The sequence below is a fragment of the Prionailurus bengalensis genome, chromosome B1 (assembly GCF_016509475.1).
Source record: "Prionailurus bengalensis isolate Pbe53 chromosome B1, Fcat_Pben_1.1_paternal_pri, whole genome shotgun sequence".
NCBI classification, from domain to species: Eukaryota; Metazoa; Chordata; class Mammalia; order Carnivora; family Felidae; genus Prionailurus; species Prionailurus bengalensis.
The window spans coordinates 40,070,602-40,084,970 of record NC_057344.1 but is presented as its reverse complement, the minus strand read 5'-3'; the positions used below and the strand labels follow the sequence as shown (position 1 = coordinate 40,084,970).

At 40.8% G+C, this 14,369-nt stretch overlaps 2 protein-coding genes across 8 annotated transcripts in view; one reads left to right on the top strand and one right to left on the bottom strand.

Annotated features, from left to right (window-relative positions):
• Nucleotides 1-10,685, bottom strand: part of RNF170 (ring finger protein 170) — a 43,769-nt gene extending 33,084 nt beyond the window's left edge. The window contains exons 1-3 of one of the 6 annotated variants that reach the window (XM_043562811.1): nt 10,470-10,685; nt 4,463-4,538; nt 3,639-3,782 (exon numbers count right to left, since the gene is read on the bottom strand). In XM_043562811.1, the coding sequence (XP_043418746.1) occupies nt 3,639-3,775 (137 nt within the window). In that variant the 5' untranslated portion in view covers nt 3,776-3,782; nt 4,463-4,538; nt 10,470-10,685. Of the gene's footprint in view, nt 1-3,638; nt 3,783-4,462; nt 4,539-10,149 lie in introns of all 6 variants that reach the window. The other 5 variants (XM_043562821.1, XM_043562831.1, XM_043562801.1 and 2 more) reach the window with 5 other exon arrangements.
• Nucleotides 10,686-10,835: 150 nt separating this feature from the next.
• Nucleotides 10,836-14,369, top strand: part of HOOK3 (hook microtubule tethering protein 3) — a 116,052-nt gene continuing 112,518 nt past the window's right edge. The window contains exon 1 of one of the 2 annotated variants that reach the window (XM_043562788.1): nt 10,836-11,154. In XM_043562788.1, coding sequence (XP_043418723.1) covers nt 11,098-11,154 — 57 coding nt within the window. In that variant the 5' untranslated portion in view covers nt 10,836-11,097. The remainder of the gene's footprint in view (nt 11,155-14,369) is intronic. The other variant, XM_043562780.1, reaches the window with a different exon arrangement.

The following is a 14,369-nucleotide window of genomic DNA, read 5'->3' as shown; positions in this document are numbered from 1 at the left end:
GAAAACTTCCCCTGAAATGTTTACTGGTTTAAAATTATTCACCCCCCCCAAGCATAAAATTAAATTAAAATAAAATAATTCACCCAAACTGTATATAAGCCAAATGTGACCTCTTCCTGGTTATTTTGATTACTGCAGCCTAATACTGTTAAGTTTTTGACATCTCCAACACACAATTTTATATATTAAATATAAAACTTTTAGTTTGGGCTTCATATCTTCCCAGTCTGTGGGGAAAACACTCTTATTATATAAGTAATAAATACCCATAGTAGGGAAATTAGAAAAAAAAATAAGGGGAAAAATATTTTAAAATAAAATTAATTTTATCAAAAATAATTTTTAGACAGTATGGTTTACTTGACTTACGGTTTTGTGATGTCTTTTAAATTTTTTTGTTTTTAGAGAGAGCACAAGTGGAAGAGAGGGGCAAAGGGGGAAGGGGAGGGGAGAGACAGAGAAAGAGAGAGAGACAGAGAGAGAGAGAATGAATCTTAACCAGCCTCCATGTTCACTGCAGAGCCCACTGCAGGGCTTAATCCCTCGATCCTGGGATCACAACCTGAACTGAGATCAAGAGTTGGATGCTTAACCAACTGAGCCATCCAGGCATGCCATGATGTATCTTTCAATCAACAATTCTCACTCAACAATTTATCATGGATACTTCAACATGACAAAGTTCTATCTTCATCCCATTCTTAATAAAAAGCAGATACTTCATTTGTATCTGCCAAGTCATGACTCATTTTTAAACAGCTTTATTGAAATATAATTCACATGCCATACCACACAATTTACCCATTTAAAATGTACAATTCAATGGTTTTTAGCATATTCACACATATATACAAACATCACTATAGTCGATTTTAGGACATTTCCATTACCTCAAAAAGAAACCCTGTACCCCTTAGCTATCATTCCTCATACCCCCATCTTTCACTCCAGTCCCAAGCAATCACTAATCTATTTCCAATCTCTACAGGTTTCTCTATTTTGGACATTCATATGAACACACTCATATATATGTGGCCTTTGTATCTAGCTTACTTCACTTACTATATGTTTTCAAATTTCGTCTATGATGTAGCATGTATCAGTATATTATTCTTTTTATAGCTGAAAAATATTCTATCGTATGTGTGTGCCACATGTGTTTATCCATTCATCCATTCAGGGACATTTGTTTTTTTTCCTACCTTTTGGCTATTACGAAGAATGCTGCCATGAACATTCTTATAGAAGTTTCTGTGTGCAAATGTGCTTTCATTTCTCATGGATATATATACACTTAGGAGTGAAATTGCATATTTAATCATTTGAAGAAGTGATAGTTTTGCAAAGAGGTTGAATCATTTTTAGATTTCTACTATCAGTGTATGAGGGTTCCAATTTCTCCACATCCTCAACAATTGTTATTATCTGATTTTGTGATTCTAACCATCCTAGTGGGTGTGAAATTGTGTATCACTGTGATTTTGATTTTGATTTCTCTGATAATTAACAATGTCAGGCATATGTTCATGTGCTTATTAGCCATTTGTATATCTGCTTTGAAGGAATGTGCATTCACATTCTTTGCCCATTTATTAATTGCATTATTTGCCTTTTTATTATTGAGTTGTAAGTTCCTTATATATTCTAGATCCATGTGACATATGGACATATGATTTGAAATGTTTTCTCCTGGGGTGACTGGGTGGCTCAGTTGGTTAAGCATCTGACTTCAGCTCAGGTCATGATCTCTCAGTTCATGAGTTCAAGCCCCGCATCAGCCTCTGTGCTGACAGCTCAGAGCTCAGAGCATGGAGCTTACTTTGGATTCTGTGTCTCCTGCTCTCTCTGCCCCCACCCCTGCTTACACGCTCTCTCTCTCTCTCAAAAATAAATACGCATTAAAAAAAAATGTTTTCTCCTATTCTATGGGCTTTCCACTTTCTTGATTATGTCCTTTCAAGTACACAATTTGGTAACTTTGATGAAGTCCAGTTTATCTATTTTTTTCTCTTGTTGCCCATATTTTGTGTCATATCTAAGAATCTTGATGTTTAAGAACCTTTTCTATAATTTTTACAACAAACTCATCGATTTGTAATTTTTGAAATTAATCTTTTTTTCTATTTAATACTTTTCTCAAAAGCTTTTTAATGTTCATTTATTTTCAAGAGAGAGACAGAGTATGAGCAGGAGAGGGGCAGAGACAGAGGGAGACACAGAATCCAAAGCAGACTCCAGGCTCTAAGCTGTCAGCACAGAGCCTGATGTGGGGCTCCAACTCACTAACCGCGAGATCATGACCTGAGCCGAAGTTGGACACTTAACCAACTGAGCCACCCAGGTGCCTCCATACCTTTTTTTTTTTTTTTAATGTTTATGTATTTATCTTGAGAAAGAGAAAAAGAGAGCTTGCAAGCAGGGGAGGGGCAGAGAGAAAGAGAGAGAAAGAATCCCAAGCAGGCTCTGCATTTTAAGTGCAGAACCTGATGTAGGGCTCAATCCCAGGAATTGTGAGATCATGACCTGAGCCAAAATCAAGAGTCAGACACTTAACCGACTGAGCCACCCAGATGCACTTCTATTTTATACTTGTATACTTTTTTCCCATTTCTGTTTTCAATTTTATATATATATGTGTGTGTGTGTGTGTATACATGTATATATGTGTATATATATAACATATATATATATATATAATTTTATTTACCTTTGTGTGTTAACACTTAAATTTCTAGTTTATATCCTAGTCTGTGTATTGGCATATAAACATCTGAGGCTTTTAAAGATTGTTCCTGATTCTATAGCAGTAATTTTAATCTTTTTTTTTTTTAACATTTATTCATTTTTGAAAGAGAGAGAACGAGTGAGGGAGGAGCAGAGAGAGAGACATAGAATCTGAAGCAGGCTTCAGGCTCTGAGCTGTCAGCACAGAGCCCAATGCCGGGCTCGAACTCACAAACTGCAAGATCATGACCTGAGCCAAAGATGGATGCCCAACCACCTGAGCCACCCAGGCACCCCTAATCTGTTTTTAAGTTTATTTATTTTTGAGAGAGAGAGAGCACGATTGGGGGGGGGGGTCGGGTGGGTGGGCAGAGAGACTGAGAGATCGACAGAGAGAGAGGGCTGTCAGCAGAGAGCTGGATGCAGGGCTTGAACTCACAAACCGTAAGATCATGACCTAAATTGAAATTAAGAGTCAGATGCTTAATTGACTGAGTCACCCAGGTGCCCCTAATCTTAATCTTAATTCCCTACATACTGTCCAACTTTTTTTTTGCCTGTTTGTCCATTTGAAGACTGAAAATATTTTGCACTTATTGTCTGCATCACTTACAAATTGAGGGATTCAATTATGAAAATTATTATCTTAAACTGTGATACTTCCATAGAAAATATTAATATTTTATTCAAAATATGGTGATAAGTTTAAATTTTATCTCATAAGACAGCTGAGGACAGGAAAAATATATAGTAGCATTTAGAGCCTAGTGGAAAATAAAATACCTTAGTAAATATATACAATCACTGAGCTCTATTACTCACTTTTTAAATGAAGTATTAAAAATTACTAGAAGCAGTCAGAAGGCAGTGGCCCTTGCAAATATTATTTCAACTCTTTTGTCCTTTAGTCTCACCTGAAAAGTGCATATACCAGGGTAGCAATCAAAGCGAAACTGACCACAACTGCCACAAGTACTTGGTCACTTACTCCTTCTATGACTGAATCATCATCCAGTTTCAAACTTTGAACCTCACTGTGATATTTGGCCATTCCAAGTCTAAAATATAAAGAAACAAGACGAAAGTTACAAATGACACAGTAAAAATGAAATATACTAATCAAAACAACATAAATATAACTGACTTCTAAGGTTTTAAAATTTCCAGAGTGCCCACTTAAGGAAGGTTGTTGCATTAACTACAACTCCAGTGAGGATTCTCCCTTTGAGTTCTGTAAAATTTGCCAGACACATTATTTTGAGGAAAAGAAAATTCTACTTCCTTTAAGGTAAACAATTACTCTAATTTGTCATCCATTTACAGTTTTTAAAAACAAATTAAAAAATACCATTTCTTCTTCAAGCTCAGTTCCTTTAATCTTAAAGGAAAAAAAAGACATTCCTCATGCTCAACAGCTCTTCTCATTCTTGAATACCAAATCAATTCTCCAAGTAAATCAGATCCCTCCTTTCCCTTACAGCACTAAATGTGTCCTGGAATGCACCATGTATAGATAAGGAAAGAAATATATTCTCTTCTTACGTAAATATTCTTATATTATCTTGCTTAGTGCTCTGTACACAGTAGGACCTAATAAATACATGTTTAAATAAAAGTGACTTACCTTACTTACAGTGTTAGTAATTTGAAAAGTAAAAGACATTTAGGCTATAGCACATTTATATCTACTAAGATTAGTTGAATTAATGAAAATTCTGGTGCTTGAAAACAGCCTCACCTGGAACTAAACTCAGCTTATGGTTCAGAATTCTTTGAACTGCCTGGAATATGGAATCACTCTGAGGCTGCATTTCCTTATGAAGAGAAGAGGGAGGATATGAAACTGCTTCCCATACACTAAGCTAGAGAAAAATGGTAATATTCAATTTCTATAGGTATGAAGGGAAATAATCCAACCACATCAGAGTCCAAGTATCATAGGTAATTCTTATTTTTTATATGGCAAAAGAGAAAAATTTAGTCTCATAAGACACCACAAGGAAAATAAAGGAAATATTCAATTAAATATATATGACTATTCATAATTAAAATAAAATCCTATAGGGGCACGCGGGTGGCTCAGTTGGTTAAGTATCTGACTTTGGCTCAGGTCATGATCTCGCAGCTCCTGAGTTCAAGCCCCGTGTCGGGCTTTGTGCTGACAGCTAGGTGCCTGGAGACTGTTTCAGATTCTGTGTCTCCCTCTCTCTCTGTCCCTTCCCCCTCATGCTCTGTCTGTCTCTCGCTCTCAAAGATATATACACTTAAAAAAAAAAAAAGAAAATTAAAAAAATAAAATAAAATTCTGTATATATGTACCTTATTGCACTGTTAAGTTTTATTCATTAATCTAGTGAGTCTCTGTTAAGAGGAAACTGTGAAAGTCTAACACCTTTAAGAGAATCTGAACTAGCAGCTAAAAACGAAATTACCTTATGGAAGCAAACAAACAGATCAAGGTCAGTTTCCATTGGCTTTACACATAATAACAGCCTAATATATCAGGAACTTTCTAATGATAGGTTTCAAATAACCATTATGAAGGCCACACACCAGGAAACTCAGAAAAGCAGCTGTAACTTCATTATTTTCATTCAAAACAACAGTTAAATGAACTGCCAAATGAAGGTGAAAAAACAGCCTCAAGTAGTGTAGGGGTGGGCCATGTAGTATTTAGATATTTATTTTTTCAGGTTTCCTCTTCTTATATTTTATTTTATTTTTTAAAAGATTTAAGTAATCTCTACACCCAACGTGGGCTCAACTCTACAAGCCCAAGATAAAAAGTCACAGGCTCCGGTGACTGAACCAGCCAGGTGTCTGGCTCTTTTTAGAGATGCTATGTACAGCTGTATCAAAAGTCCTAAGAACAGTCAGAACTATTTCTATCTGCAAAAAGATAACCAAAATGCTATCCCCTTGTGTCAAGATTTCCCACCTCTAACTACTGAAAAGTGAAAAGATTTTCCCTATGCTATACATTTAGGCAATTCACTACTGAATAGGAGAATTTGTCACCCCAAAATACGACTTTTGGTTTAAGAATTACTTTAGACTGGTTATTAAAAACAAACAGCAAACAAAGGAAAGGCTCTGAAAACTAAGCAGAAGCTATCCTATTTTTAAAAAGAGCCATTTATGAGTAAAATCTCCATTTGTAAGGGTGTCTCTCTCTGTACCGGAAGAGGAGGACTAAATCTCTAGAAATTTTTATGAATGGGGCAGGGACTTAAATCTGCATAACATTACCCTTGTTTGCTGTGCTTTTCCTGGGAATCTCTCATAACTATGCTCCCTCCCTCCCCCAACATCTTTCTTTGGTCTTTAGCTGAAGGTGGTATATAATGTGATGGTTTGGGACATTTTGGAGTTACTCAGTTTTCCTGGGTACCTCCCATGTACGCAGAAGGTTTATAAGTTATTAAACTTCTGGGTTTTTTTCCTGTTAATTTGTCTTTTATTACAGGGGAGTCTCTGCTAAGAACCTAGTAGAAAGACAGTTATTTTTTTCTCCCCCACACTCCTTGTATTTTTTTTTTAATGGGTTACACTTGTTTTTGTGTTCTTTCAAGTGCAATCAATGGTAATGTGACTAAATTCCACTGTACAAATTATCTATTCTTTTAATCCTACTGTATATTTAACCTCAATGCAACTAAGATATTGCTTATGATATTGCTTTAGGCACACTTCCAAGAGCTCAGAGAGCCGGGATACTCTAACTCTTGCATGGCCATATGAAGTTATTTGCATAATTTTACAGCAAAAGTTCCCAATGTTATTAAAATGAAGACACAATACCACAAATTCTAGTATCCCCAAAGATGTTTGGGCTTAGAGAGGAGAGGCTGGGGGAAGAGTGCTGATAAGTTTCTGAGAGGAACAGAGAGGTCAGCTGCATTTTCTGGTTACATGGAAATCCCAGCTAAACCTAGAGCTTTCATATGGAAAACTACTAATCACTGACCTAATTGTTGCAGGCTGCCAATAGCTCAACTTCCACCAGTAGTTTTTCTTATGATCAGAGTTAAAAAACAAAATAAAACAAAACTGCAGGAGCTAATAGCTCAAAAATGGGGTATTATAACATCACTCTGTTTGGAAAGAGGCTGATCTAAGATTACAGAGGATAAACACTAAAAAGAAAATTTTCTACTTGAGGAGATGACATAATATCTCAATCTCGAAAAGTCAATCTTATCTGAACTTCAGTTCAACTTTTGCTTTTCACAGTCAGGTCTTGTCTAGATCAGAACAGTGCTCCTGGTTTTGTTCAATGGCATTGGCTCTCAACTCAAGCCTAAGCACTGCTACTTGGACATTAACAGTCCTAGATTTTAGTTCCAATTCTACTACCACAAACTGTGCCCTACATAAACTCTAATGACCTCTCATTTTCTGCAAAATGTAAAAACTGCGCTTGAGGATTTCTTAAGTTCCTTCCCGAATTACATCTCTCTGATTCAGGGTTTTTTGAATTAAAACAAAACAAAACAAACAAACAAAAAAACCTCAGAAAGATAAACACAAGTTAAAAGTGGTTACACGTGGGAAATAGACCTGAGAGCCAGCCTTTCACCTTTCCCAGGACACAGTTCTATAGTATTCCTTTAACCATAAAAATAAAAGCCAGTGCCTAACTTCCTCCCTTGAGTGATGAAAATTAGGCTTCAGTGTTCAAAGACAAAATGTCTGTGTCCAGTCCCATTCTTACCTATCACCCTAGTCACTCTATTTCCTGATGGTCGCCTTCCTTCTAAAGGTATATCTATCAAGGGCATTCTAAGACACTCACAGAGACATCTTACTCCTTAGAGCAGTGCACAGGTAATATTACATGTGTCAGGGGCCACTAAATGCTGCTTACTTGAAACCCAGAAATAAAGTTTATAAACTCATACAACATGATTTCTAATGTATTTCAAAGGATCCTATCAAATATGAAGATAAGAGTTACCAGTACTTCATTTTTGTTTGAGATTCACAGAAACAACACACCATAGATCTTGGAGACAGTGTGGTATAATTGATAGAAGCCTGAAGAGGAATGGGTTTCTAGCTTGGGTTTTGCTATTGATTAGCTGAGTCTTATTAAGAAGTAGCTTCATATATTAGAGAAGCATAAGCTTTGGAGTCAGGCAACTGTGTACTCATGTGAAGTCTGCATCTCAACTCCCTCATATGTAAAATATGTAAAAATAATTTTAACCACATCAAATGCCCACTTTTTTAAAAAGCAATTTCCACACCCAACGTAGGGCTCAAACTTACAACCTTGAGATCAAGAGTTGCATGCTCTACCTAGTGTGCCAGCCAGGTGCCCCTCAAATGCCCACTTTTTAACGAAAAAAAAAGCTCCTTGTTTTATGGAGTTTATAATGACATAATGAAGGTAAAGCATTTAGCATATTGCTTGTTACACCATACAGACTTTCAGTAAACAGTTGTAATACTTTATTATTTTTAAAAAAATTTTTAAAGTAATCTCTACACCTAACGTGGGGCTCCAACTTACAACCCCAAGATCAAGACTTGCATTCTCTACAGTTTGAGCCAGCCAGGCAGCCCTTGGTTACTATTATTAACAACTGTCAAGAAGAACCACTCTAAAACTTAGCCATGCATTCCCTATAGTTGCACTATGGTGCATCTCAAACTCTCTTTAATCAAAGCTCTAAGTATGTATTCCCTGGCAAGACTTGGGAACATGGCCACATAGGACACCCCCATGTTTATCTGAATCTGATAAACAGCTATAGATGACAACTAGTCTCCAACTAACCAAAGTAAAGAGACAGCTAAGGCAAATTATACTCACTTCTCAACTTGGCCTTTTACAAAATTTTCAGAAAAAAATAAGTAAATAAAAATAAGGGAAATACAGGAAATTCCATAACTTCCAAAGGAGAAATCCTTTGTCTTTTTACCCAAGCTCATGTAGAAACATGATAGTCACATGACTTCCAGTTACATCCAAGAAGCTTTTAATATAATTTCCTTCATCGAGGATAACAGGAGCCACAAATGAAATCTTAAGAACACTGCAGTATCATGCATAAATGCATTATGGGTGAGCAGTCAAGATTGAAAAAGGAGGCTTAGGTCATCTGTGTCAAAGCCTTAAAAACCTGAGCAGCTGGAGTAAAGGTGTTCACTACACCACAGTCCCTCCAGAAAAAGCTAGAATTTGGTTCTCCACATCAAAACACAAGTTGTGGGTGAGTCAGGCTTAAGTCAATGTAACATATACTTACTGACTTTACATGTCTAAGAAGGGTAATGGTCATTAAAGTGCTGGGGATTCGACAGAAACAACCTAGTATGGAATGTAGGAACTCTGGTTAGACAGAGATCCAGAGGCAACAACAGAAGAAACAAAGACAGTCAAGATACATATTTATCATTTCTAAAGATTTCTCTGCCCTTGGCATAGGGAAGAACATTTTTTAGAAAGACCATTGAGAAGACTTCAGGTAAGATTTTTTTACATTTGCAAAATGATAAATCATCACGTATCAACTGTTAACTGGTACTTTGTAAGGCGTCCTTAAAAACTCACTGCAATTCTTAATGCTCACGGACAAAACCTACTCCTAATGGGAAAAAGGGGGGCTCCAGGAACTGACAAACCAGAGTAAAGATGTGCTCTAGGAAGTTAAGTTTGCTGCACTCCAAATAAAAGTTTGGCATTATCTTATTAAGTTAAGCATATTCTATGACTCAACAATTCTCCTAGGACTCCAAGGCATGTATCCTAAGGAAACCCTTACACATTTGCACTAGTATCCAGGTGTAAGAATGCTTACAGCACTGTTTTTAGTAGCCTCAAACTGGAACAAAAAATGTCCATTAACAGAACGTGTACACTTTTATAATCATGCAACGGAATACTAGACAGCAATGTAAATTACCTATAGATATAAACAAATTTACTATTAATTCAAAGCCACAAAATACACTGATCCCACTCGTTAGAATTCAAAAACACGCAAAGTAAAACTATATTGTTCAGGCATGCATATAGTAAAGCTCTACGGAAAAGCAAGAGAGTATTCTAAAAGTCAGTCTAGGGAGGGAATTGTTCTCAGGAAGGAACATTATGTGTGGGTAGAACTTCTGAAATATGGGCAGTGTTCTTTTGTTTTTATCTGGGTGTTTATTAAATATTTTTCTTTAACCATGTACATTGTATGCACTTTTCTGCATGTTATGTCGCATAAAAATATACGGTACCCCAGCAGAAATCCACAACTCTAAAAAGGTGAGAGAACTTGAGGACAATCAAGCAAGCCATTAATTAAGACGGCCAACTCCTAGCTCTGCGCTAGGAGAAACAGGCCCTAAGAACTATCGGGGTCCTCACGGACTAACTGGCGCACACCCTCTCCCTAAAGTAGCCTAAGTTTTCAGGGAGTCGAGGCTCACCGCGACCCAAGAAGGAACGGCTGGCTCTCTTCACCCGGCCAAGCACCTAGAACCACCAGACACCCGCCACGTCGGCCCTTCCGCTGTCTCCGGAATTCCGGGCGGGAGCCGGGCGACTCTGGGGTTTAGCCCCGGGCTTCCCGAAGGAAGGCGGAACCCCTGAGTCCGAGGCAGCAACTCCCCCCGCCCCAAAGCCCGAGGCGACCCCTAGGGCAGTCCTGCCCTCGTCCGAGCCCCGCCGGCGGCTCCCGCGGGCCCGGACGCGGGTGGGCGTGGCCGGCCGCGGCCAGGCGGGCCGCCGAGGGGGAGGGGGCGCGTACCTCTCCACCGCAGAGGATACCTCGCCAATTCCCGGTGACTGAGACTAGAGATTATTTCCGGGCACGGCCCCCGCCACCCTCCCAGGCAATCACTAGCTGTCTCTTTTTCAATTTGGAGTGCGGACACAGGCGCACGCGCACTGCCGAGCTTCCGTAAGGGTGCGAGCGGACAGGCGAGGAGGACCCGCCGCCGCCGCCAGGGCCGGGCGCGTGCGCGCCGCGACACGCAGCGGGCCGGCGTCGGGGCGCGCGCGGCGGCGGCGGCAGCGGGGAGGCGGGCCGGCCGGAGCGCGATTGTGCGCAGTGGCTCGTCGGCCGCGGCTCTGGCCTGGGCCGGCGCTCTCCGGAGGAGGGGTGTGGGGGCTGGGGGCGGGGACGCGGGGCTGCGGGCGTGGCCGGGGGCGCGCGCGGCGGGCGCGCGGTCCCGAGTGAAAAGAGAAGGAGGGGCAGCGGGGGTGACGGTGCGGGAGCCGCTGGCAGCGCCGGGAAGGTAGTCCGCGGCCCGGGCGGGAGGAGAAGGTGGGCCAGAGGCCAGGTCAACTGCCCGGACCCTCCGACGCAGCCCCAGACCGAGCGGCAGCGGTTTCTGGAGAGGTGGGGAGGCGCTGCCAAGCCCCAGCTGGGGAAGATGTTCAACGTGGAGTCGGTGGAGCGGGTGGAGCTGTGCGAGAGCCTTCTCACTTGGGTATGTGATGACTGGCGGGTCGGGGGAAGACCCCCTCCCCCAGGCCTCCTTTCCGGGATCCCCCACGCTTGTCGCGGGGGGCGAGCGCCGAGGGCGGCGGTGCCGTCACATCCGGGGCCTGGGGCGGGCGGAGCCGGGGGACGCCGGTGCGGGCCGCGTCTACCCCGCGGCCGGGTGGGGCGGGGGGCTGCGCGGATCGTCTGGGCGCTGGGGGCTCGGTCCCGGGTCCGAGGGGAAATTTGCCAGGCTTGGGGTTTGAGGTGTTGGCTGCGCTCCGAGAGGAAACCGGCCCTATGGAGGCTAATGATGGGGTGCAGGCGGCACTGTGATTAGGATTGTTGTTGTTTGCAGCTGATGAGGCGCTGGTGCTTCCCTCTCGCGCTGCCAGGGACACCGAAGTGTTGGCTGTCCCTGCGCCCCGCGCAGCCGGTAGAGGCACTCGGGACCCTTGGTTACGACGCTCCTCGTCTTTGTTGTAGCGTTCACGGAGGACGGAGGTTAGCCCCTTGAGGGATGAGCCAGGCCCACTGGAAGAGAAAAGTACTTTGAAGGGAAGATAGGAAAAATAAGAAAAGGCACCCCAAGACCGTATTTTAAGTGAGAGATGCGCTTCAGCGATTAGAAAGTAAGCGGTGTGGAGGTACTTGTTAAAGGTATAAATATAAAAACAAATCTGGAAGATATGTGGGGATCAGTAATGGAACTCGACATTTTGGGAGCAACGTTGTGGGATTCTGATTTTAAATTATTAAACTCTTATTAAAATGGTCACGTTTTAAAGTCACTACATGTTCAATTCTGATGCTAACAATTGTGCCTTTAGCAGCTTCTTCGAGAGCTGGACTTAAAACCCATGCTGTGTGTGTCACTGACTCTGGTGTCAGTTTTTGGTGTGTGTGTGTGTGTGTGTGTAGAGGTCTGCAGACCCACGGGATAAACCTTTTGCTTTTTCCCAGAGTGTTAACTCATTGCTAAAAATGTTAAACGTCATTTCTAGAATAGGATGTTGATTGAGGTGACTACAGCATTTGGGTTCATGTTAAAGGTAAGACGCAGATGGCAGGGATTCTGTTCAGCGGTGCCTTGAGTTACAAGTTCAAATCCTTGAAGTATAGATGTCACTCTCCTGTGTGGGAACACTTCCGTAGAGGGTTTAGAGAAGCATTGCCTTAGGTAGGTTGTAACAAAGGTGGTGAAAATACTCTTAAGGTTTTCATAATGTGTTTTGTGTCAGGATTCAGATTACGTCTTCTGATATAATACATACAATGGTCGGGCTTGATATACTCTGTAATTTTTTTTTATGTTAGGCTATTGGGATTTCAAGGGTTTTGTTTTTGTTTTTTGCAATAATACAGTTAACATACAACTTACAAATGTAATGGGTTCCAGCTTCAAACGAGGAGATGGATTTCACTGCTGTATTTTAGAGGAGAGAAAAACTGATAAACTGCATAATGTGGCCAAGGCAGGGGAGAGATAAAGGAAAGAATGACCACATTCTTTGGTACTGTGGAAGAACTAGATTTGGCAGAGGTTGTAAACAGAAGATTGAGAATCTTAAGGTGTGCTTTTTGAGTCTATACAAGTGCCTCCCTCAATGCTAGAAAAAGGCAAGAGGACAAAGATGAGGAAGCCAACTGAATCTGAAGTAGGGCTACATTGCTTAAAGTCTAGAAAGACAAGTCTTGGAAGTAGAGGTGTATTTGAAGAGCATCCACAAAAAGATGGTAATCGGTGCAATTATTTGAGTGAGAAATGCTAATAAAAATAGAGAGGAAGAATCATAAAGTGAAGTTTGAAGGGATACTAACAGAAGCACACAATATAAGAGCATCTATTTAGAATCTGGTAAATATAAAAAAAAAAAAAACAGGTATCAGATACTAGAGAGGTCAGGGAATATGGTATTGTAGAAAAGGATTAAAACATTTTTTTTCAATTTATTCTTGAGAGGGAGACACACACACAGTGCTAGCCAGGGAGAGCAAGAGAGAGAGGAAGACACAGAATCCGAAGCTGATTCCAGGCTCTGAACTGTCAACACAGAGCGGGAAGTGGGACTCAAACCCGCTAACTGTGAGATTATGACCTGAGCCGAAATCGGACACTTAACCAACTCCCTTAAAAGGATTTTTGAAATGTCACTGGAAAGCTCATCAAGGAAAATATCTGGAGAAAATAAGATTGGAGATTGTCAGGGTACCTAGGTGGCTCAGTCAGTCAAGCATCCGACTTTGGCTCAGGTCATGATCTTCTGGTCTTTGAGTTCAAGCCCCAGATCAGGCTCTGTGCTGTCAGCAGAGAGCCTGGAGCTTGCATCCTGATTCTGTGTCTCCTCCTCTCTCTGCCCCTCCCCTGCTGGCACTCTGTGTGTATCTCTCTCTCTCAAAAATAAACATTAAAAAAAAATTTTTTTTTAATTAGAGATTGTCAACAAAACTGGAGAGCATAGTCTACACAAAGATTTACAATTCTGAGATTTTGAAACATTTTAAAACCTTGTGCATTGAAATGTTTTCAAAATAAAGTTGAGTTTAAATGTTTGATTTGTTTTCTTTAACTTGTCATTATAAAAAGCAGAATAAATGTGCAGAAAATGTTTGAGGTAGCTGAAAGTGTACATTTAGTCTAGTAGGTCCCTCATATCTGGAGGCCAGCTTATGCTGAAAACAATTCCAAAACCAAGTGTAAGAGAAAAAAATGTATGCAGTACACTCCAAAGACAAGACTCCCATTGGAGCACCTAGCAGGCTCAAATCAGTAGACCCATGTGACTCTCAATCTCAGGGTCTTGAGTTCAAGCCCCATGTTTGGCATAGAGCCTACTTAGAAAAGAATAAACTCCCATTTAGACTGATTTGCTCTATTTTACGTAAACTTCTAGCGGCCCTGGTCACGTGGGTTCTGTGCACACAGAAGGTTAGAAGGTAACTGTAATACTGGCAAGATACAAGACAGCTGCTAGTGACCTAGAAGATCCAAGAACTGAAAGTTCAGTCTGGGTGATTCACCCTTTGAACTGACAGCCTTATAGAATTCAAGAGCCTCCATGCTCAGTTATTGAAGATCATAATTATGATCTTGAATATCAAAAGTTTATTTTCACTACATAGCATTTAGCACTAGATAGGTGGTATATAGTATACTTCAAAAATTCTTCCACTAGGAATAGTTAAAATAATAAAACCTCAGGTGTCTAAAGGGGTGTAAGT